The 27,323-nt window shown below is 26.5% G+C and overlaps 1 protein-coding gene across 7 annotated transcripts; it reads left to right on the top strand.

Moving 5' to 3' along the window:
- The first annotated feature begins 5,045 nt into the window (after positions 1-5,045).
- LOC132935783 (ras-related protein Rab-14-like) lies at positions 5,046-12,844 on the top strand. Of its 7 annotated transcripts, none has more exons than XM_061002395.1 (8): positions 5,046-5,202; positions 6,157-6,280; positions 6,376-6,502; positions 6,565-6,682; positions 9,455-9,573; positions 9,654-9,722; positions 10,600-10,700; positions 10,759-12,844. In XM_061002395.1, the coding sequence occupies exons 2-7, from the start codon at positions 6,181-6,183 to the stop codon at positions 10,697-10,699; spliced, it is 633 nt and encodes a 210-aa protein (XP_060858378.1). In that variant the 5' UTR covers positions 5,046-5,202; positions 6,157-6,180; the 3' UTR covers position 10,700; positions 10,759-12,844. The 7 variants fall into 7 exon arrangements, with proteins under 7 accessions (XP_060858378.1, XP_060858379.1, XP_060858383.1 ...); XM_061002396.1 differs by lacking the exon at positions 5,046-5,202 and adding an exon at positions 5,209-5,353; XM_061002400.1 differs by lacking the exon at positions 5,046-5,202 and adding an exon at positions 5,209-5,364.
- Positions 12,845-27,323: the final 14,479 nt, after the last annotated feature.

The following is a 27,323-nucleotide window of genomic DNA, read 5'->3' as shown; positions in this document are numbered from 1 at the left end:
ATTTACGTGGAGCCTTGTTTTAAATTTTCAATCCTTAGCCATAAAAGTTAAAAATTTATAAATTTTTAACTACAAAATAATTAATAAATTATAAATTTGATAAATGTTGTCAAAATTTGAACTTTAAATGCTTATAAAAAAAAATTGTGCCTATGTATTTTTAATATTTTTTAACTGCTATTAGAACGATATATCAGGAGCCTTATATTAAATTTTCACGCTTTTTTACCCAACAAATAAAAATGTATTGATATTTATAGAAAAAAAAACTAAAAAAAAGGTGGATAAGTGGATGTCGCTCTGCTGTACAGTAGGTTACAAGTGGGTCACTGTAATGGATGGTGTTAAATTTGAATTCAATGATATAATATCATTGTATAAGAAAAACGATTCTGAGCGAAAACGGTCAGTCAGCCTATGATATTACCAAGTATATTTGATGATATTATTGTGAATAAAGTAATTTATATATAACCTATTTACGTGGAGCCTTGTTTTAAATTTTAAATCCTTAGCCATAAAAGTTAAACATTGTATACATTTTTAACCACAAAATAATTAATAAATTATAAATTTGATAAATGTTGTCAAAATTTGAACTTTAAATGCTTATAAAAAAAAATTGTGCCTATGTATTTTTAATATTTTTCAACTGCTATTAGAACGATATATCAGGAGCCTTATATTAAATTTTCACGCTTTTTTACCCAACAAATAAAAATTTATTGTTATTTATAGAAAAAAAAACTAAAAAAATTGAAAACTGACAATGTCCGTAAACAGCTCAAAAAGAGTCAAAATATTTTCAACATTTTATGGTGTATAGAAAATGCTAATATGAACATTCAGTGAAATTTTCAAGTATCTACAGTCATTTGTTTTTTAATTACAATAAAATAAGAAAATTGTTACATGAGAAATCGAGTAAATATCAAATGTTGTAAAAATATAAATTTCAGACGCTCATAAAAATTTAATTTAAGTTTCTTCTAGACATTTTTTTTTTGATAAAGGTAGACAAACTTATGAGTAATCTTATATTACATTTTCAAATCTTAGATTTAAAAAGAAAAATTTTTATGAATTCTCAACTCAAAATAATTTGCTATTTTTCGTGATTTTTCCGTATTTTGTCAAAATTTGAACTTTAAATGCTTATAATTAAAAACTGTGACTAAGGATTTTTAATTTTTTTCATCTGCCTTTGAAACAATAACCTAGGAGCCTTCTATTAAATTTTCAAGCTTTTTTACTCAACAGATAAAATTTTATTGATATTTATAGAAAAAAAAACTAAAAAAATTGAAAACTGACAATGGCCGTAAACAGCTCAAAAAGAGTCAAAATATTTTGTAAATTTTATTGTGTATAGAAAATGCAAATATAAACAACCAGTGAAAATTTCATGCATCTACGGTCATTTGTTTTAGAGTTACACCAATAACCAAAATCGATTTTGTTAAAAATCGATTTTGCGTAAAAATTCCCGTTTTTCCTTAATTTTTCTTTTGTTTTTCACGTCGCTTGTGAAAACTACTGGGAAATTTTTACTTTTGACCCCCCAAAGTACCAACTAGATTCACTTTCCTATCAGAAAAGTTACTATTGAAGAAAATCCAAGCACTTTTACTGTCCTAAAAGGTGATGACAGACACAAAAATAAAAAAAAAAATAAAAAAAAAGGTGGATAAGTGGATGTCGCTCTGCTGTACAGTAGGTTACAAGCGGGTCACTGTAATGGATGGTGTTAAATTTGAATTCAATGATATAATATCATTGTATAAGAAAAACGATTCTGAGCGAAAACAGTCAGTCAGCCTATGTTTTTACCAAGTATATTTGATGATATTATTGTGAATAAAGTAATTTATATATAACCTATTTACTCGGAGCCTTGTTTTAAATTTTCAATCTTTAGCCATAAAAGTTAAACATTTTATACATTTTTAACCACAAAATAATTAATAAATTATAAATTTGATAAATGTTGTCAAAATTTGAACTTTAAATGCTTATAAAAAAAAATTGTGCCTATGTATTTTTAATATTTTTCAACTGCTATTAGAACGATATATCAGGAGCCTTCTATTAAATTTTCAAGCTTTTTTCATCAACAGATAAAATTTTATTGATATTTATAGAAAAAAAAACTAAAAAAATTGAAAACTGACAATGGCCGTAAACAGCTCAAAAAGAGTCAACATATTTTGTAAATTTTATGGTGTATAGAAAATGCTAATATAAACATTCAGTCAAAATTTCATGCCCCTACGGTCATTTGTTTTAGAGTTACACCAAAAACCAAAATCGATTTTCTCGAAAACAGATTTTGCGTAAAAATTCCCGTTTTTCCTTAATTTTTCTTTTGTTTTTCACGTCGCTTGTGACAACTACTAGGAAATTTTTACTTTTGACCCCCCAAAGTACCAACTAGATTCACTTTCCTATCAGAAAAGTTACTATTGAAGAAAATCCAAGCACTTTTACTGTCCTAAAAGGTGATGACAGACACAAAAATAAAAAATAAAATTAAAAAAAAAAAATTAAAAAAAAATAAAAAAAAAAACACACATCATTGTAGAATCAATACATTCATCGCTTCGCTCATAATCTAAAAAATAAAAAAAAAATAAAAAAAAATCACACATCATTGTAGAATCAATACATTCATCGCTTCGCTCAGAATCTAAAAAAATACTCATCATTGTATAGGTAGTGTGGTAGTCATAATTAATCAATTAATCATCACTCCGCTCAAAATCTATACAATATTATACTGCCATACCTATTATATTATATTTTATATAAATTAGTTAAAAATATAAAACTATTATTTAGCTATAAAATATTATATATCCAATTCCCTATGTCTTATTCCACCATATATAACATCTTCAGGATTTACTTTTATATCTCAGTTTACATCCAACATGGTTAATCCATTTTACCGACTTTTTTTGGAATATTTAAAGTTAAAATTGTAATTGTAAATTGATAATAATGGTCGACGTTAAAAATAAGTTCTGGCCTTCAGGCCTCAGAGGGATCAACTCCGTCCCCTTTAATATAACGATCCTACTTGTTACAAAGTATAGTAACGTAATATTGACGTATTTGTATTGTAATTGAATAATAAAAGTGTAATCGTTGGTATAGTGTTATACCATCGTAGTATATCTACGTATGCTAATTAATCACCTTTTTTATTAACTATTTAATTATTTTATGAATTTTTTTGTTATTCTATTTGTAACTATGTACCTCCTAATAAATAATAACGAATTCTATTTACATATTCTATTATAACCATACAATTAAGTTGAAATATCCAAATTGGACACACATCTTCTCTTTTACCTATTTTGAACTTCGAACATTAGCCGAAAATCATACTACTCAGTTTTTATACTGTTTTAGTGTAGGTACGATGTACTATTCGTTCATTTAAACCCCACACGGCACACACTATCAGTGTACATTGTTCGAACTACGTCCAACACTATTCAAGGATAAAAAAACCGTATGTAAGACTGAGACAACACATGCGGGTATCACGTCCACTTAAAAAAAAACACGAATATACAAAATACCGATGACATAAAAAAAAAAACACGTAGAATGCAATCGTTGATTATGGGGTGCCATGGGGCCACGTGAACAAATATCAATGAAACGTTCATACATTATTTTAGTTCAAAAACCATTAATAAAAATGTTTACATAATATTATTTTTAATACCTACCTATGTATAAACTGAAACTTAAATATTACTCTAAATACTTTTATTGATTAGCCGTGTTATTATTTGAAATTGAAATTAAAATCTAATATTTATTTCATATGTGGAGCGTCTATATATTGCTAAATAGTTTTAAAAAATGTATATATTTTTTTGGTCTTTGATACTTACATTTTAGTATTTTAATTTAATTACTCAATTAATTGTTTATAAACTGGCTAACAGCAGTTGAGTAGTAGCCAATCGGTAATTACTAATTATAAAGTTATGTACCTCGAACCAATTTCACAATTAATGCTGTGATTTTCTATAAAATGTAATGTTTTGTTGTACCTACAAAGTTGTTATATGATTATCTGTGTATTATAATATAGGTACTATCATATTATAGTATATCATTTTGAAACTTTTATTTCTTTTTATTAGATTTTTAAATTAGCCTAAGTAGATTTTCGATAATGTAAAAACTAAATATGTAATTGTTATCAAATGCTTTGTATGGCAATTTCATTAATTGCTGCAGTATTTTAAAATATTTAGTACAGTCTATCAGTGTTTCCCAAAGTATAGGAGAATAATTGTAATTTTTTCGTATTTAACATACCTATACTTTGCTACTTACTGGCCACTTTAGTACTTTACGCAAAACTAAGAAACATTATTTTTTTTAAAATTTTTAATGCATTCTATAATAAGGACATACGGTTTTATAATGAATATTTTTATAATATTATAATATAAACAAGAGTACCTACAGGAAAAGGACTATAATTTTTTAAAGGACGGGGCCACAACAAAGTATCCGTCTCAGAAGTCAGAAGTCAGAACCACTAGCAGAGGAGAGCTTTATCCAAACTCGGCCGAATATGACATTTTCTACTCGGGTAAATAGTAAATTATGTTTATGTGTATGTAATGCCGTAATGGGCACTCCGCACTCGTGAGTCATGGTGTCGTCTGTTGTAGTCGCAGGCCTCCTGGTGTGCCAGCGCTAGTCCGGTGACCAAATATTTGAGTAATCACTGACCAGTGTCCAGTGACCACGACTAATGACTGAGAACAATCGTAAGCATTCCTGTATACTGCAGGCGTACAGTTCGTTATGGTATTTAATTATTGTACCTATCGCACAAACAACACAATAAAAATCAATAATAATGTAATAGTCATAATAATAATAATAATAACAATAATAATAATAATATCAATAATATAATTACGAGCAACGAGCGTATACGATAACGAACGACCGACGCCGCGGCTGCGATCACGTCCTACGAGTACAGTTACGGGCGGGGTTATGATGATGGAGGGGTAGCGGGGGGCCCGCCGTCGCGTCATCAGTCGATCATTCGCCGCGCTCGCCATCCAGATCGTACGACGTACTTACGCCGCCGTCCTTATCAAGTATTCCCGTTTTCGATATTCGCAACTGCTGCAGTGCTGCTGCGTCGTTTCAGCCGTACGTATTGTTTTCATAGTATAATATCACAAGATATAAACATCAAATTATTAAATATCAGCTAACCGAGGCGTCTGATAGGATATGCAAAATAGTAGTGCGTGACCGAGTATTTGACGACAATTACAGCAATCGATAAAATATTATAAAAGTACGGATACCGTAGGTACTATCTACGATTTTAGCTGCCTACCTACTATTATAGACTAATAATTTATTTACGATCTGTTGCGGGTTATACGATTACAACAATCTTAGTCATTGACGTCTTGACAATATTATTAATTATTATTTTCCACCGCTGCCGACACGTAAATAAACCACCTAAATAGATCAATTGCCGCCGTCGCCGACTTAATAATTGTTCGTTTTTTTATCTTTGTTTCTCGTGTTTGTGTGTGTGTGTCTGTGTGTGTGTTTGTGTTCTCGTTTGCGCGCCCGCGCGCATCGTATGAAACAATAATATTTTTCAATTTAAATGACACAGTGAAATACATTGTCTGACCCAAACAGCCGCGTAGTTCGTATTTCTTCCGATATCCACGTCCAAGAACAAACGGTGGGTACTTACCATATTTTATCCGCCTCCGCCGCCCGATCGACTTGTTACACATTATTTAACCAAATATCCGCTCCGCCGTTTTTGTCTACTCCCTACCAGTTCGATAACTCGTTCCCTATCTAGCTCGATAACTCATTCGCCTCTAGGTGACTATCCCGCCGTGGTGTCGTATCCATCTGGACGCACAGAAAACTCATCGCCGTCGTTGTTCGCTTACCGTCAGTCTTACTTAAATGTAAGTGTCTATCAGAACGCCGCCACCGTTCACCCCCCCCCCTCACTGAACCATCGACGTGATGCCCAAAAGCCCCTCGTTTTTCGTGTACACTTTGTCGCCACTCCCGTTGTATTATATCGTTTGTATGTTTGATTGGTTTGTTGATCTGTTGCAGAGTTTCAAATCGTCTAAGTCCAAGATGTCTTCTTCACAGTATTCATATATATTCAAGTACATCATAGTTGGAGACATGGGTGTCGGTAAATCATGTTTACTGCACCAATTCACCGAGCAAAAGTGTAAGTGTCAATTTCACAGCAAAAGAACCAACTTCTAAGCATTTGTTGAGGTACCTGGGTACTCATCTTTTTTTTTTTTACATCTTTATGTCCAGTCACTGCTGATTGCCCGCACACCATTGGTGTAGAATTTGGAACAAGAATCATTGAAGTATCTGGGAAGAAAATTAAACTTCAAATCTGGGACACAGCAGGACAGGAACGTTTCAGAGCAGTAACAAGGTTCAGACTTTTATACAAAATATATACCTTTGTAGTGTGATAACAATGTCATTGTTGTTTAGATCGTACTATCGTGGAGCAGCTGGAGCATTGATGGTATATGACATAACCAGACGTTCTTCTTATAATCATTTGAGTAGTTGGTTATCTGATACTCGCAATCTTACGAATCCGGGAACTGTAAGTTTTAACAATTCAATATGGTTTTTTAACTACCAAATAACTATTAATACAACTTTATTATTAGAGCTCAACAGTACCTACCCTATTATTTATATTTATACGTACCCAGTAATATATAATTGCTGTTTTTTTCCTTTTATCATAATTATTTAAGTATAAAATAACTCGTTGACACTATTTCAGGAAATTTTGAAGGTAGGAATTTAAAAAACCACCGCAGTTAATAAGGGTATTAAATTTAATACTACCTATCAGGTAAAATTGAAAATAGTTTTCATTAAATGGCTTAAAATTAACACTTTTATTTGGTGATAATAGATTTATGTTAAAAGCAATAAATCAATAACAAGTTTGAACATTTTTGTAGGTTTTTCTGTGCTTATACCTCAGCTTATAATGATAATAACAGAAATGTTCAGTTTATATACAATAATTCATATATATCGAGAATGATCCATTTGAATTTATTGCCTGAGACATTCAATAGTTATTTGAGAGTATTGATTATGTTTAAACACCAAATACCTTAGACATCTTAGCCTAACATACTAAGTTTAGTTGTGTTCATATTATACAATTCTTTTTTTTTTTTAATTTATTAAACATAGGGCGATAATATTTGTCAGGAAATATCTAGGACATAATTAGTTTAAGAACTAGGTACCTAATATTAACTCAAAGAGTATTGTGGCTTAATGATAGATATTTCATGAAAATTAATATAATTAATTGATCAGTTTCATATATTAATTTAATAAACTAATTGTAGGATACTGATGAACTGAGAACAATGATAAGAATTTGTTTAATATATTATGTTTATATCTTAGAACTTACAGGCACATTGCCACATAATCAATATACCTCCGTTTCTCCCTGTCCATTGCCAATTTCTTCTGCATTCTCCATCCCCACATCCTAAGATCCTTCTTTATTCTATCCGACCGATGTTCTTAGGGTCGTTTTGGGTTGGACTCCGTCTTGTTATTTTCCCCAGTATTCTCTCAGATTTCTCATCTTATTATGCTGCTTTTCATGATTTCTATTATACTAGCTTCTCCATACAAACTTCTAAATTTTTCATTTGCCCTACTTTAATATTTGGTCACTTTATTTTTAACCCACGTTGGGTTATCTGAAGTTAGTAGACTCAAAAACTACTGGACTGTTGTCAATAAAAGTTATATCAATAGATTTCTTGAGACTTAGATGGTGTTTATAATTTATGTTTATAATTCCTAGATATAGATAGTTGAAAGGTAGCTCACACATACATTTTATTTCAGCTCATGAAAATAGAATATTTTTTTTTTGCTTATACATAGGGATACCATTGGTTACATATTAGTAAATTACATTACTTTTACAATTAGTAGAAATTTGGTATGTACAGTTTTTTTTCAAATATATTTATATAAAAAAAAAACAAATCTTTAGCACCGACTATGCCAGACGGGACAGCTAGTATAAAATAAAATTGGATCTTAGTAAACTTGAATTTATTTCAATTTTATCTGGAAACCATTAGTATAAGAAATAAATTATTAACTTATTGATAGATACAGTTCATTATTAAGAAATGCGGTAGTTGACATTTTTTTTTAATAAATTTTAAATGATCAACACAAATTTGCATTTAATTGGAATAAATAAGTAACATAAAATAATATTGTCCAATATTATGACAAAATATAAATAGGTTTAAAATTGTGAATTAATTGTCTACCTTAATTTTACTTGGTCTGACGAGGAGATATAAATAAGAAAACTGTAGAAGTCGCTATGTTGTATAGTAGATTTTGAATGCACCTCATTAGTAATTAGGGTAGTGGGTGTGTCAAATTTGAATACAATTATAAATCATTAAATAAAAAAAAACAAATAAAAAATGTATGTATGTCAGCCTCTATTTTTGGGACAATTTATAGCTTATTGATACTACAATATGTAATTTATTTTTCATTTAAACAAGTAGTGAATTAAATAAAATAAAAAATTGTGCATATTAATTTTTGATATTTTTAAATGTTAATTATATCAATTATGAGGAATCTTTTATTCAATTTTCCGGTTTCTGACTTTAAAAAAAAACATTTTTACTAAACCATTTGAAATGCAATTATTAGCTTTAAATAAGTATAAATATTTTGAAAATGTTATTGTATATAGTAAATAATTTCTAATTTAAATAATAGTACAATATTTTAAATTACTACAATTAACATTTTTTAATTATAACAAAATAACAAAACTTCTTTGATGTTAAATCATTATTATACATTTGACTATACTCAATTCCTAATAAGTTTGGAAAAACTGTACAGTCTGCAGCGCACTAACGGCGGTCAACAAGACTGTATAAGCGCGAACCACTACTTATTTGGAATAGAGTGTATCCAATTTCATAAATGCAGTACTTAATACTTATTAATCTATTATACAATTAATTAAATTTAACATGTTATACCAACTTACAAAATATTATTTAACTAACTATTCTATATCAATTATATTATAAAAATAGTGCTTAATTTTATTTAAGTTAGAAATAAAAAAAATCTTTGTTACTTTATTATAAAATTCCAAATATTCAAGACTGACCTAATTAAATTTTTTGTATATTTATAAATACATTGTTTATATAATAATTGTCATAATTAAATATTAATGATATTAACACATTTATTGTTATCAACTATTAATAATTTTTTCATTTAATTTTATTAATAAAATATGTTACATAGAGTAATATTGTATTTTATTGTAAAGGTGATTTATTTGATTGGGAACAAATTGGATATGGAAAGTAATCGAGATGTGTCCTATGAAGAAGCCAAGCAATTTGCTGATGAAAATGGATTAATGTTTTTGGAAGCAAGTGCCAAAACGTAATTATATATTTTATATAATAAAAATATTTTGTATTATTTTTTGTTAAATGATTAATAGATTTTTATTTAATTTTTAGCGGAGAGTATGTAGAAGATGCTTTCCTTAAAACTGCTCAGATAATTTATGAATGCATTCAAGATGGAAGGTATGTTATACAAGACAATTTAAATATAATACTATTATAATATAATATTTACTAGTGAATGATAAATAATTATAATGCTTAATAATTCATTTCATCATGAAAAAAAAATAATATATTTAATTAAATAATAATATATGATATTAATTAGGAGATTTCAATACTATTCTGAAAGTATGTTGTCTCTCCCTCTCTCTCTTTATTTAACATAAAATAAATAGAGTACATTTAAAAAAAGAATTAAGTTGATAAAAGCTGGTACAAATTTATCATGTTTTGTACTTAAATACTTAATAGTTACTAATAGTAATTAAATTGATTTAAACATTATGAAATATTTATAATGTACACTAGTTAACTTAAAAAGATAAATTATTGGTATTTTTGGGTATGTATTATCATTGATTAGTAAATGTTAAAAACATTTGAAAGTTGACTATTAAAAATAATATTAGAAAAAAACCGGGAAACTCATGTGACTGTAATATATAACAATTAAATTTAAAATTAAATCATGTCTATAAATGCTAATATGAATACTTGGTAAACATTTTTAAATTACAATAAAAAAAAAAATTGATTTTGTTGATAAGTGGTTATAAGTAAATATAGACTGAGAAATACTGAGTGTTGTCCCGTTTGGCCCACCCAAAGTACCAACTATACTCTATTCCACGAGAAAATGGGATCAAATCGGTTGTCGCTGCGTGTTTCCCCACTTATACACACTCCGCTTGAGTTGTATTGATAGTATTCAATACTCTACTTTGGTTCAACGTCCTTTAAAGTGGAAATATAACCCATTTTCTTAACTATAAAATGTGTACAAAGACAAGAAATCAATAAAAATATATATATATGCTTATTTTATGAATTACAGACTTGACTTGAATGCTGCTGATTCTGGAGTACAACAGAAAATCCTTCAATGTGAAACCAATCCAAATGTGGAAAAAGATAAATCTTGTATGCAATGTTAAGGTAAATAGTTATTTATTAATAATATTCGTTTATTCTTATTTTTATTCTTTATTTTCAGCAAAATATTGTTGGATGGAATCTTTTAATTCTATATTATTTTATTATATGTGCTATTTTTTCTGTCTTAAATTATTATAATAAGTTTCGTAACATTCTTTATTAGTAGGTATTATTTGTTATCAGTTTAATTTATATCTATTGGATCATACACAAATTCACATTTGCCCACTCATATATATATATATATATATATATATATATGCGTTTATATATACCTTAATTGTTTTAAAACTTATATTTAATTTGTATAATTATTATTAACTTTCTCAACTAAAGATAAATATATTATAAGAAATTGTTAATCGAATTGTATTAAGTACATTTATATTGATGTCACATATTATAAATGTATGCATATCTAACGTATAAAAATGAATGTAAAATATATTATATAAGTTTTTTTTTTTGGTAAATGCTTCAATAGTCTTTAAGTATTGTATTTACTATTTTCACAAATGTTATTTACCAAAATCAAATTAAAAACTAAATCCTTTTATTGTCCTATAATATTGATTATTGTTATTTTAGACAATCTTTTATTTAACTTTTGTAAATTGTATTTTATATACCAACATCAGCCATATTTATCAGTATTGCAAATTTTAAAGTTAAAATGTCTAACACATTATAACTTACATTTTTAAATCATAATTGATTTAATAAATTAATGCCTGTTTGTCATCAACAATTCTGATTATCAACAAGGGATTAATCATTTATTTTTATTTTTAATATTTGTTTACCATTATAGAGAAACATTTATAGATTCCTAATAAATTATTAAGTTAGAATATATTTCTGACCAAATATTGTAGTGACTTTAGATTGTAACTTATAAGTCATAATTAACCTATGGATCAACAGATCTAGAAACTACAAAATTATATTATTTTAATAATTATTTTTTTGATAAAAAATTTAAATACACATTTAGTAAAATTCAAGGTTAAAATATTATATAACAAAATATGTTACATAATTTCATTATTTAAGAAATGTCTACAGTAATTTATACTATGTATATTAAACATAAAAAAAAACACGATGTATTTTATGGTACAAAACATATATTTATATTGCTTGTAATTCACAGTCAACAGTTATCAATGTCAAGTGAATTAGTTATATCTTAATCATCTTATTCATTGCATATGTTCTATGTGTAACACAAAATTATTAATCCATATTTTTAAAACTATATTTAATAATTTTTATGCATATTAATTATATTACCTTAAAGGTTTTTATAAAAAAATATATTGGTTTTTATTATTTTTATTTTATTTATAAACGAAAAAATTATTTAAATTTTTTAAATTATTTACATTTTATCATGTATTATAAAATATAAAGAATACAATTTCTGATCAGTAGTTCTTGATTTTTAACACCACTATACAAAATACCAATTTAATTTAATTAATGATGTTTTATCTCATTGTGATTAGGATAAGAACATTTATAAAGTAAGATCATTAAAAGGTTTTTATATATTTGTAGTTTGTACAGACAAATTATATTCTATGATTACCGTAAATGCTATGCTTTCAGTAACAAACTCTGTAACCATTTTGCTTATGCATAAAAATATATACCTTTCAAATTAATTGGTAGGTACACTAAACAATAAAAATAATATAAATTTAATAAAGTATGGATATTTTGATTTCTTTCAGACTACAATCTATTTTACTCAATAGCAAGTAAACCTTAAATTAGTGGGAATAAGAACTGAAAGATACCTTACCAGAACTAAGAAACCAAATTTGTTAGTTGCATAATATTATATAAATTATACATTGCCTCTTAAAAAGATATGCGTAGTCTTATCATTGAGCATACTTCTTATTCCTTATACTTTGGACTATGGTCATAATAGTTGAATCTTAAATCAGTGTTTGTAATTTCATGATAGTATTTACTTGTTTTAGTAGTTTTATAATAACATATAATTAAAAATAATATTATATTTAAATAAGTATGAACAAACTATTTATTAGTTTTAAATATACACATTTTTTATTTGATGAGTGTATGTATACGTTTTAACGATGGAAATATAAAAATATATTAATATATAACTATCTAAGTGTTATTTTGCATATTGGTACAAATAATACAGTGACAAATTTATATAGCAATAACTATAATATAATATCATAATACTATTCTCGGTTCCTCAAGGTGTTCATTGCACATTGGCCCCAAACCAATATAGGCCTATATAATTGCTATGTTAAAATTAATTTTATAGCTGTGGGCTGAAGAAATTTTACTTGAAGTAATATACAGAATAGAAAAAGCAAGCTTGATCACATGATTAAAATATAATATTACATATTGTAATCATATAATACGCCTTCCTGTTTATTTGTTGGCAACGGTTGATTTAGACTCTTTAACAACTATATTTTTGTTTTTAATTAATAATATTGTATACAATATTAAATTGTAACGTCGTTTACATTTTATATTATGAATTATTTTACTTTTTTCATAATTATAAAAATCTAATATTTATAAATTTCGTGTCACGGTGTTAAGTGTTCGAACCCCCACTGAAACAGCTCGACCGATTTCAATGACATTTTTTTCGTCTATTTGGGTGGTATGAGAATAGGTCGTAAAGTATTTTTCACTCTCCTAGGGCCAACCCGGGGATTTTGAGATTTACGGTGGAAATTGTTGTCTATAAATGGTTGCTATTGGTTATAGAAAAATTAATTATTAGAAATTAGTATTTATTATTTGGTTGTCATTGCTTAATATAATCAGGTAAATCAGGTGCAAGCATCAGGCATCAAATCAATTTTTTGCACATTGCCTACTAATATACTGTCACACATTGTCTGCTATCCGATGTAGTCGGATTGCCTACCAGGGAGGCTGAGTTGCAAATTCCAAAAGGAGTTTAACAATCACAATATTTTTAAAAGTTGTAATTTTTTACGGGCAACGAAGTGTGCGGGATCAACTACTATTAATATAAAATATTATATATTTTCTCAAATTCTAAAATATTATTAAACTTTGATTTATATTTTCATGAAAAATGTGTTGTATTTATTTGTATCTATATAGATTATAGAGACCAGATTTTTTTCTTAGTACATGGCAAGTCCATGGTTAAAATGTCTATATGTTCTAACAAGTATAGAACCCCCCCTCTCCCTAAAAAAATTGTATATCATATATATACTATTTTAATTCATATGATTATGAATCGGCCCAATAGGTCGATAAACAAATGACAATATTATAATTTATAATTTATATAATACCGTGTAGTACAATTATTCTCGTATTGCACACTGGCTCAACCATATGTAGTTCGCCTTGTTTGAGATATTATTTGAATATGATGTACTAATATATATTACAATTCAGTAGCTGAGTGGCATATTACGAGCTGAAGTATAAATATATTAATAAAGCAAATTATTTTGTATTCTAGGCTTATACCTAATTTGAATAAATAATAAACATAACTGTCAGCTGTCACAGTTAGTAGGTACACATTTCAAACTAGGTATACCGAACTATATGTAGGGTTGGACATGTAGACGCAAATAGACAGTAGTGTTTGAGATGGGGGGCTATACAATAGTCAGGGAGCTTATCTCCCAGCTCCTATTATTTGCGCCTATGGTTGGGCAATAATCAGTTACATGCATCAATGTTACGTAATTTTCATTTAAAATGTACCTACCTAATTAGTACCTATTATTATAGTTATCATTTGTATGTAGATTTAAATAAAAGATAAATAAAGAATTAGATAAAATATAGGAGTGTGGGAGTGTAGGACGTAGGTATCTAAATAATTATAAAGTTACATTTAAATAGGATGATATTAATATCACTATTTTGTTGTAACTTTTAATGAGGTCATGTTAGGTATATTAATATGTCATATTACCTGCGTAGCATTGTAATATTTTGTGACCTAATTATTAGTAAATTTCAACCTTAATACTTTTAAATGTTAAATTAAAACATACAAAAATACATGAAACATTTTCTTAAGAGCTCCTCATGACCTCATACATACCTTCAAATTTCAATTGATACAAGTATTTAGCAGTGCCACATACTGTCATTATTTTCTCAAAGAAAAAAAACATATAATTATAAGTGACTTGTAACTTTAAATGTAACTAAGTTACTGTAACTGTAGCTTGTAACCATTTCCAAATTTCCAAAGTATCTCGTAGGTACCTAATTTGTACAATACTATTTTAGTATAACATGTAACTTGTAAGTACTTAGGTACTTACTACTTAGGTACAAGTGTACAACTAGTCAAATTATACAATAAGTTAATAAGTTATTTACTACTAATAATTATTTTAAAGGTATGTTTTGTCGTATATTTATTATTTATAAACTTATAAGCTATGAATTATGATACACGATTCTATAAAATGTTTCATGATTAAATGGTTTTATAATAATTATTTAAACTTTAGCCCCCCCCCCCACGGTTTTTCTATTTGAAATCTATCTCGACCCCCTTAAATATTCCTCGGGTACAATATATGTGATTAGATTATTTATTACACACTGTTGTACGTCGTAATGTGAATATATATAATTACTAATTATTTAATATGTGAGAAGGTACCCGATAAAATAGGACATAATAGTTACAATATCCCAAGTCACCTGCAGGCGGCAGCTCTGTGCTTTCACAGTAGGTACCTATTTAATATTTAAAATATTTAAATAATATGGTATGTAAGTACCTACTATAGCACATGTATAAATAACCAAAATTTACCGACAGAAGGAATATACAACTAAACAACTTACAATCGTGGTGTATGGGCATCGTTGCATCACATTCACTTTAAATATTCGGAATAATTAGGATTTAATCCTATTTGGAATATATTTTTTTTAAATGTCACGAGGGTCGCGATATAGACGTCTGCATAAATTATTATTCCGTGACGCATTTTAATTTTTCTCATTCGCTTTATTATGTAGTTTTTAGTTGGTACAACAGTTGAAGAATACGAATAATCAAATATACTATACGTGACTTCTAAAAGTATAGGTTCTATGCATTTATACATATTCAGCCATAACTCATAACCCATCACTCTTATTGCGTATACCAACTTGTGAATTGAAATGAATATAATACAGACGGTTTTTTTAAAATTGTATTTATACCTACATTTATTCCATACCAACTTATTGATGCCTATAATTTATTAATTATTATATTACCATACTTATGATGAATAGTCTATTAAATTTCAATGTTTTTGATTGAGTGAAAATATTTTGAAAATTATATCATATATAGAAAATGCTAATATAAACATTTCGTAAAAATTTAAAGCTGAGATTTAAATTTTATTATTTTGTAAACGGTTGGTTCAATTATTTTTTGCCGAAAACATTTTATTTAATATATTATTAATCATTAGTTATTACAATAATAGTATAAAGTATGTAGGCATGTAGCTATGTAATTATATCGATATATCATATTAATATATAAATGTATTATTGTCATTAACTTTTGAGACAATATCGACTTACCGTAGAACGGTGTAAATAATAGGTAGGTATCTAATATTGAGTGTATAGGTAATATTATAAGGGTTCACGGTAATAATAGTCGATAACTTAAAAATAATATAAATTATGTCATCGTGTATAGTAAAATACAATAAAATACGTAAATATTTCAAATCACTAAAAGTCACAGTTAAATACATTTTTGAAGTAGGTAAAACAAAATAATTAAAATTGTTATTCATTTTTAAATTTCCAATTTCGTCAATATTTTAACTTGAAATGCTAAAAAAAAAAATAAGTGGTTGCGCCTTACACGTGTTTTATATTTCTTACTTAAAAAGTTTTACCTAGCTTTAACTAGGTACTTATGAGAAATTTCGTATTAAAATGTTTATCCTAAAATATAAAATTTAATTTTTATTTCTAACTACAAAACAATGTGTGATAATTTCGTGATGTAGACACATTTTTTTCAATGTTAAAATCAAACGATTATAAAAAAAAAGGTGAGTAAGTGGATGTCGCTCTGCTGTACAGTAGGTTACAAGTGGGTCACTGTAATGGATGGTGTTAAATTTGAATTCAATGATTTAATATCATTGTATAAGAAAAACGATTCTGAGCGAAAACAGTCAGTCAGCCTATGATATTACCAAGTATATTGGATGATATTATTGTGAATAAAGTAATTTATATATAAGTATATAACCTATTAACGTGGAGCCCTGTTTTCAATTTGATAAATATTGTCAAAATTTGAACTTTAAATGCTTATAAAAAATTGTACCTATGTATTTTCAATATTTTTCAACTGCTATTAGATCGATATATCAGGAGCCTTATATTAAATTTTCACGCTTTTTTACCCAGCAAATAAAATTTTATTGATATTTATAGAAAAAAAAACTAAAAAAATTGAAAACTGACAACGTCCGTAAACAGCTCAAAAAGAGTCAAAATATTTTCAAAATGTTATGGTGTATAGAAAATGCTAATATAAACATTCAGTGAAATTTTCAAGTATCTACAGTCATTCGTTTTTCTTTTGACCCCCCCCTTCACCCCCCCCCCCCCAAAGTACCAACTAGATTCACTTTCCTATCAGAAAAGTTATTGTTGAAAAAAATCCAAGCACTTTTACTGTCCTAAAAGGTGATGACAGACACAAAAAAAAACACATTATTGTAAAATCAATACATTCATCGCTTCGCTCAGAATCTAATATGCCTATGTATTTTCAATATTTTCAATATTTATAAATGCTATAATAACAACTGATGTGAAATCTTGTATTCAATTTTCAAGCTTTTTATCGAATTTGTAATTTTTATCAACACATCAAAAACAACTAAAACCTTTTGAAAATTTAAAATGTTTACATAAATACTAGCATAAATGTAATGTAAATATTTTGAAAATGTCATTGATTATATAAAACGATAATCTAAGTAACAGTGGATAACTGTTTACCAATTATAAGTACGAAATCCCTACCTATAGGAGGTACCTCCGTACTTATACCTATATACTTATATTAAACTTAGAACACAACATTTTTTCTACATTGGTATATTAGGTATTTGGTTATTGGCCCGCACGAATACAAGATTTTACTATTGTGGGCCACCGGAGAAAAATGGTTAAAAAATTATTGGGTGGGTGGATTGCGGGTGTGTAAAATAAAAGAGTATGCTAGTTACCTATTCCTAGTCTTTCTGCAATAATTTTATTAAACACAGGAATGTATCATTAAATTGTTTGTATATAATTACTAATTAGTAATTATTAGTTAAGCCCGTTTTACAGTCGTTTGAAGGGATGAGTTGGTCAATCAAACTATTTGAACAATGAACTGCCAGTTTTAATTATACTTATATAGTGTGGAAATGTCATACTTTTACTATATTTAATTTCATTAAATAATAGTGCTGCCAAACGTTATAATAACGTTATATTTGACAAATAAGGATTGAAATTTGTAAACGTAATTATAACGGAAAGCGATAATCAAAAATAATTAAATAGGTACCGCAAAACAAAACATAGTGCACATTATTATAAAATGATTCTCGTTTTTTATACATAATATATATATTAAATTTATTATATTATAAACTCGCATGTGAAACGAAACACGTCGTCAATGGTTGATGCCGACGCACATCTTGCGGCGTGAGATCATTAAAAAAAAAGTGGATAAGTGGATGTCGCTCTGCTGTACAGTAGGTTACAAGTGGGTCACTGTAATGGATGGTGTTAAATTTGAATTCAGTGATATAATATCATTGTATAAGAAAAACGATTCTGAGCGAAAACGGTCAGTCAGCCTATGATTTTACCAAGTATATTTGATGATATTATTGTGAATAAAGTAATTTATATATTACCTATTTACTCGGAGCCTTGTTTTAAATTTTCAATCTTTAGCCATAAAAGTTAAACATTTTATACATTTTTAACTACAAAATAATTAATAAATTATAAACTTGATAAATGTTGTCAAAATTTGAACTTTAAATGCTTATAAAAAAAAATTGTGCCTATGTATTTTTAATATTTTTTAACTGCTATTAGAACGATATATCAGGAGCCTTATATTAAATTTTCACGCTTTTTTACCCAACAAATAAAAATGTATTGATATTTATAGAAAAAAAAACTAAAAAAATTGAAAACTGACAATGTCCGTAAACAGCTCAAAAAGAGTCAAAATATTTTCAACATTTTATGGTGTATAGAAAATGCTAATATGAACATTCAGTGAAATTTTCAAGTATCTACAGTCATTCGTTTTTTAATTACAATAAAATAAGAAAATTGTTACATGAGAAATCGAGTAAATATCAAATGTTGCAAAAATATAAATTTCAGACGCTCATAAAAATTTAATTTAAGTTTCTTCTAGACATTTTTTTTTTGATAAAGGTAGACAAACTTATGAGTAATCTTATATTACATTTTCAAATCTTAGATTTAAAAAGAAAAATTTTTATGAATTCTCAACTCAAAATAATTTGCTATTTTTCGTGATTTTTCCGTATTTGGTCAAAATTTGAACTTTAAATGCTTATAATTAAAAACTGTGACAAAGGATTTTTAATTTTTTTCATCTGCCTTTGAAACAATAATCTAGGAGCCTTCTATTAAATTTTCAAACTTTTTTATTCAACAGATAAAATTTTATTGATATTTATAGAAAAAAAAACTAAAAAAATTGAAAACTGACAATGAACGTAAACAGCTCAAAAAGAGTCAAAATATTTTGTAAATTTTATGGTGTATAGAAAATGCTAATATAAACATTCAGTCAAAATGTCATGTCTCTACGGTCATTTGTTTTAGAGGTACACCAAAAACCAAAATCGATTTTCTCGAAAACAGATTTTGCGTAAAAATTCCCGTTTTTTCCTTAATTTTTCTTTTGTTTTTCACGTCACTTGTGAAAACTACTGGGAAATGTTTACTTTTGACCCCCCAAAGTACCAACTAGATTCACTTTCCTATCAGAAAAGTTACTATTGAAGAAAATCCAAACACTTTTACTGTCCTAAAAGGTGATGACAGACACAAAAATAAAAAAAAAAATAAAAAAAAAAACACACATCATTGTAGAATCAATACATTCATCGCTTCGCTCAGAATCTAAAACCTATCAAAAGCGTCGAATGTTTAAATAAAATCATTTTATTTAACTCGCGTGAGCACATTGATCCACGCGGTTTACACCGGTTTTCACTAGAAAGAGTGAGAGAAAACGGATTTTTCAAGTCAGACCATTAATTGTGGCAGTTGAGCCGTTGATGAAATAGATTTTTTTTTAAAATAACACTGCTAAAATAATATTATATTACAAGCCGAATGCGCATGTATTAAATAAAGAGTTGACTGAAATTAAGAGTTAGGCAGAATCGTACATTTCTTATGTTAAGGATTCCGTATATTAATTACTTAAGAACTATAGCACAATAATTTTGACAGTATACAATTGTATTGAAACAATAATGAACTAGGTATATAATATAACTGTATCGTGAATACGAACTAACAAAAAATTAAATAATTAATATCTATAAGACTATAAACATAGGTACTTAAATTATAAATTATTATTTTATTATTTATAAAAATATAGATACCTACTATTTACCTACTTAACACATTAAATATACCTTTGAAATTACAAAAAAATCTAATATTGAAATATACTGTAATGAAAAATGTAATTTGAATAACTGCTTTAAGAAAACATAAATCCAAGTAATTGAAAAACTTCTATAAAATCTCATTATTTATTAATAATAGATGGAACTTGAATGGTTTTTTCGTATCTATATTTTATACATATTAAACAACAACTACCTATAAAATGTTATAATTTTGAGACACTAATATTACAGTAGGTAATTACCAGTAATAAAAATTCAAGCTGTGAATCGAATATGTCGCATCTTGTATAGATTATAATGTAAAAAAAAAAAACACAAATCACGGAGAACAATATTATATTTTTTGCATGATAACTTTACTTTCAAGTCACACATTATAATATTATATTTATATTGCATACCTATACATTATTTTATCATAATGAAGCTTATAAATAGGTCTTGAGCTTATTAACTAAAAAAATAATAATAATATGATAGGTTAATGAAAAATGACACCGATCTATTTTCAAACCATATATGTATCAAAAATTCAAAAATATTCAATTGTTACCTGAGCATAGAGTAACTCCAACCAATAAGGATGCGATCCATGCAGTTGCCCCTTTACTTTCTTTGAAAACTTCTAAGAATTCTGTGTATAGAACACCAAACGAATAAGTCACTCCATCAGCTAAAAAAAAATTCATGGATAACATCAATTATTATTATTATTTAGGTAGATACTTTGTTTGATTTTTTTTTTAAATCAACGATTTCAAATAACTACAATTTTTATTTGAAACCTTATGAAAACATTCTCATTTGAAATCTAAAATTGAAGTCCTGAAAATTGTAGATTTATTCAATTTCATGCCTACGTGAAATATAATCATTTATTTTACTTATCATTGTTTTTATTTTTATTACCAAAAATGGTTTTAGATATAATTTTCTGGTATATTGTTTGAAACTGTAAAATATATTATCACAAACATATTTTCTAAAATTCATTGTATAAAGATACTGAATAACAAAAAAAAAATACAGGGAAAATATCAGATAGATACCAAACTGTTTTTTTTAATAAAAATTTATTTTTAAGTTGTTTTATAAAAACATAGTAACATGGAATATAGAAATTGATATCCATATGTACATTCGTATTATATATCGTTTATCTACTTAATAGTTCTAATTGTGATTCTTGTCTTACAAAAATACCTAATTATAGTTATTTACAAAACTTTATAATAAGTTATTATAATTTATAACGTTATATTAATTGACAAAAAACGATTAAAATTTGTAAATAAAACGGAAAGCAAAAATCAAAAATAATTAAATACTGCAAAACAAAACATAACGCAAAACGTAATTTATAGAATATCATTAAACGAAAAATATCGCAAAACGTAATTTATCGAATTTCTTTGAACGAAAAATAACTCTAAACGAAATAATTTAAAATCCATTTATTTAAAAGTTATATCAGTTTCGTAGAAATATTTATTTCATGCATACAGACATCAGAATTGATTATATTATATTCCGTATCCAGGCCATTAACTGCCCGCATTAGTTATTATTAATACATTTAATAGGTATTAACACTATTCTAAATAACAATAAACGCAAAACTTGTACAACGTTTTAATTCTGAATAACCAATAACGATAAATGCAAAACTTGTGTAGCGTTTTAATCGTAAATAACATAAAATGGAATTTTATCTTCAAATACAAGCCCTGCTAAATAATGAACTAATTGTAGTGAATTAATAGAGATTATGCTTTTTTTGTAATTTTATTATTATACCTATGACCAATAAATTAATACTTGCCCAAAGAAAATAAATATTAGCTGTTCATATTCGTATACATAGTGATATAAAACGTCATAAACCTTTTTTGCTGTGCAAACATTTAAAAATAAATTTAAATTATGATTATATAATTTCGTATATTAATTGCTTATTAAATAGCTTGATATTTTATAGTTATAGTATATTTAGCCTACATTACTATATTTAAAACTGTGTATCTTGGATTATCATTTGCCCATTTTAATATTATACTATTAATTATAATATATTGTATAATACCTATAGGTATAGAAAATCCAAAATACAGTTTAATTCATCTGTGTATAATACATGTGTATTGTGTATTTTTGTATATTATTAAAAAAATTGTATTTTTACTACAGTATAAATGTTGAGTGGTGTAAAGTTTTATTACATTTATTGATTGTCTATTTTTTGTTATTTTTTTTGAGTATTCCACAATTTTTCACTAACTAACATTTTATGACTTGTTATTAGTTATTAAAAATTACATTGTACCTATATTCTTAACACAAGACCTAAGACCTTAACATAAGTCTATGTATAATTGATAAATCATGTTTTATTTAACATGTAGGTACCTACCTGGTACAGTGGTACCTATATACATATATTTGATATTCACAGCCGTTTAATTCTTAATTAAATAATAAACTTTTAACTAACTGCATACCTACCATATACAACCTCAAAAATTCATCATGTTAAGAAAATACACTAAAAATCATATTTTCAAAGATAGTCGATATGACCATTTTCAGGAAATTTCAACAAAAGAAAAATGTTTAGTTAAAAATGAAATCTTTGGTTGCTCCCGTTAAAAGTGAGCAAAAACATATTAATATATATTATGAATTTATGAATAATTGAATAGATAGTTATATAGTTCAGTAATTCTATAATTTCGCAACTGCTGCGGGAAACAAAATTTCGTTTTGTGTTTAATTGTTTGGGTTAAAAATAATTTAAAATTAATTAATTAATTGGTTTTGCCAAAACAAGCGGTCTGATAGTTACCCGCTCATCGAAATATTTAGCTCCTATAGCTGCCAAATATCTGTAGAAAATAGCTGCGTTAATATCCGTAAGTGACTACAATAATTATGCCTGTATGGCTCTATTTTAGTCCTCTATATAGAATTTCAAATTGTAACTTGATGCATCATGCATATTATATGAAAATAGCTTAATAACAGGATGGAAAAAAGACTAAATAATGTAGTAATACCTATACAAAAATGTAAAAAATGTGATGACGTCTATAATTGTTGTAATAATTAATCGTTGAATTCTTTTTAAATATTTCGTTCAAATTTGCAGTATTGTCGTATTGAGATGTCAGCAATTATTAACATATTACCTGAATTATTTCCTACACAGTGATACTTACAAAAATAAAATTAATAGTAAAAAAGAGCATTGCCACTTACTTTCAAGTACCTAGCTATTATAGAGATTATACTATATAGTATATACCATACGAATAAATAAATAATGTATAGTAAATTAGTAACTACTATAGTATATGAATAGACTAGGTATATAGAGTAAAGTGTGATATATTTTGTAATTATAAAATCTTTTCCTTACATATCAGGGGTGGGTTTAGGTAAGTGGTGGCCTGTGGGTGGAATATATTGCGAGGGCCCGAATAATAAATAAATAGGACAATATATTTTTTGAATATTATATACTGTTTAATATTTTTGATTTGCCACTTATTTAATTTGCTTAGTAATAAAATATATTTGTGACTTTGTGAGACTTAAATTAATAATAAAAATAATAATGTTAAAATGTTAAATTATATGATTAAAATATATAATTTAATTTATACCTTGAACTTTTCTTATTTTATAATCACAAAATCTTCAATTACATTTTGTCTCTATCCATAAAAGTGCGTAACCTTTTTTTGTGATGTCCATGAATTTGACCCACCCACTTTCTATGATAAGACCCAAACCAATACCAAAAGTTAGCAAATAGTTAGCAAATAATAGCAAATTTACTATAGAAGTTAGCAAATCATTATTGAGGCAGTTATAAGCATTATTTATTTGGGTGGGCCAAGTTCAGGTAACCCACCCACTTTGTCCGATCGTCTCCAAACAAACGCCGGTAGTTAGCAAACAGTTAGCAAATAATAGCAAATCAATTTTTGAAGTTGGCAAATCAAAATTCTATTTTTGGCCGATTTTAGAAAAAAAAATTCCAGCCCACCCGTAATGGAAACGAAGCTAAGTACATTCCTTTATTGAAATACATAATTAAGTAAACATCATTGATTAATTATTGTGTATCAACGCAAAATCTCAGCAAAGTAAAATTGCTCCGCCTGTAGTAGCTAGTCTATAATCGCGTCGGGATGAAATCTAGGTAATTTGAAATGTTGAGATTTGAAGTTGAGTATAATTATAATATAATATTTTATCGATTAATTTATACAGAGTCTGTTCACTATTCAGACTTTCAGGACTCTTGGATTTTCTCTTTCATTATTATGCTAGGTACTGATAAACGTTTTAGATTCTGAGCGGTGATTAGTTTTACTATAATGTGTTTTTTTTATCCATATATATTCAGATATTCTATATAATTTCTAGGTATATATAATTGGTATATTAATATAATCTTAAAATTCAACATTTTTAGTCAACGATTATTTTGTAACGCAACGTCACACATCGTTTTAAAATCGAAAAAAGCTGGAATAAAGTCTATTAAAAAAAAATTGTTTTTAAACTAAAATTATTGCAACTATTCGTCCTTAGATATAAAAGTTAAACAGTTTATACATTTTTAACTACAAAATAATTATTCAATTTTAAATTTGATACATTTTGTCAAAATTCGATCTTAAAATGCTTATAAAAAAAATTGTGCCTATGTATTTTTAATATTTTTCAACTGATATTGTATTAATATATCAGGAGCCTTGTATTAAATTTTTACACTTTTTGGCCCAACAGATAAAACTTTATTGATATTTATTGAAAAAAAATGATTTGCTATTATTTGCTAACTGTTTGCTAACTACCGGCGTTTGTTTGGAGACGATCGGACAAAGTGGGTGGGTTACCTGAACTTGGCCCACCCAAATAAATAATGCTTATAACTGCCTCAATAATGATTTGCTAACTTCTGTAGTAAATTTGCTATTATTTGCTAACTATTTGCTAACTTTTGGTATTGGTTTGGGTCTTATCATAGAAAGTGGGTGGGTCAAATTCATGGACATTTTTTTGTGTCTGTGTACACGATAAGTAGTCGAAATAATGCTTCAACTTTCAACTTCAGTATCTTTTCCGTGTTGAAAATTATTCTAGTTGGTGTATTCCGGTATTCAACATTTGAGATTCTCTGTGTTTTCTAAAGCTCCGTGAAAAACATTTTTATTCAAAATTGGTTTTTGATGTAACTCTGAAGAAAGTACCGATGATACATGACATTTTCATTGAATGTTTATATTAGCATTTTCTATACACCATACAATTTTCAAAATATTTTAATTCGTATTAAGCTATTTGTAACCTGTAAGCATATGAAATTTTCTATTTATATTATTATAATTTAATTTAATTTCTTTTTTTTATTAAATTAATGTCGATAAAAAGTGTTCCCCTTCGCACGTCTAATAAACTTGAATATGTAATACAAGGTTCCTAATAAGTTTGTCTAGCTTAATAAAAAATGTCTACTGGAAAGTCAAATTATGTGCGTCCAAATGTATACAAATTGGATATTCACTCGATTTCTCTTGAAGTGATTTTCTTATTTTGTTGTACTTGTAATTCAAAAATGAATAATTGTAGAATATACTTTAATTTACCTACATTATTATTTATCAATAAATAATATTTTTTTCTATACTTGATACAATTTTCAAAATATTTTGATTCATTTTTAGCTGTCACGGACATTTTTAATTTTCAATTTGTTTAGTTTTTTTTCTATAAATGTCAATACAATTTTATTCGTTTGGTCAAAAAGCTTTAAAATGAATTACTAGGTTCCTCATAAGAAGTTATAATAACATTAGAAAAATATTTATAAATACATATTATGCAAGATTTGTATAAACATTTAAAGTTCAAATTTTGACAATATTTATTAAATTGAAAATTTCCAAATTATTTTGTAGTTAACAATTTATAAAAAGTTCCACTTTTATAGCTAAGAATTTAAAATTTTAAACAAGATTCCACGTAAGCAGTTTATTGTGTAATCAAAAAATCTAAAAATTTATAAACACAGATTTTCTTATAGTTATTTTAAGTTCAAATTTGGACGAAATTATACACTAAATATGTTTAAAATAACAATTTTAGTTTTATTTTTGTAATTTGAAAAAAATTATTCGTGGGTTCTTGAAACTTATAAAGTATATTATTGACTATTATACACAAATATGATAACATACAAATTATATTAATGCAACTTACGGGCTACGGCTACCGTAATAATAATATAAAATAATATAGGCAACCTAAAATATCCTAGCCTGACAAACTGTCTCCGCTCAGAATAATTTTTCGTATACAACGATATTATATCATTGAATTCAAATTTAAAACCATCAATTACAGTGACCCACTTATAACCTACTGTACAGCAGAGCGACACTCATTTGCCCACCTTTTTATCAAATGAATATTATAATTTTAAAAATATAATTTTACTTATTACATAATAATATTATGTTAGTTTTAGTTTTCAATCATTAATAGAATTTTATTATTATATTTATCACTGTTTATGATATGAAAATTCTATATGCCTAATATTAATTATTATTATAATGTTCTGATCAAAGCAGCATTGTGACAAAATGAAAGTACTAAGTCATGTTTTAATAATTTCAACATTTGATTAAAATGGTATTTCAAAACAATATGGCAAGATATAATAACTATATACGTGTCACCGTGTTATGGTAGGTATATAAGTATATGTAAGAATAAATTTATTCACTTTTTAAATCTTAGATATAAGTATAAACATTTTTAAGAATTTCTAACTCAAAGTAATTTCAAATTG

This window comes from Metopolophium dirhodum, chromosome 1 (assembly GCF_019925205.1).
Source record: "Metopolophium dirhodum isolate CAU chromosome 1, ASM1992520v1, whole genome shotgun sequence".
In the NCBI taxonomy this organism is placed as follows: Eukaryota; Metazoa; Arthropoda; class Insecta; order Hemiptera; family Aphididae; genus Metopolophium; species Metopolophium dirhodum.
Note: the sequence above shows the minus strand (reverse complement) of the source record. Positions and strands in the feature narration are given on the sequence as shown.

Bases quoted from the DNA above. Each gene is read 5' to 3' on its own strand.
- LOC132935783 (XM_061002395.1), top strand. From the start codon at position 6,181: ATGTCTTCTTCACAGTATTCATATATATTCAAGTACATCATAGTTGGA. The intron at 6,503-6,564 runs GTTCAGACTTTT...ATTGTTGTTTAG, and splicing joins CGTTTCAGAGCAGTAACAAG to ATCGTACTATCGTGGAGCAG. The intron at 6,683-9,454 runs GTAAGTTTTAAC...TTTATTGTAAAG, and splicing joins ATCTTACGAATCCGGGAACT to GTGATTTATTTGATTGGGAA.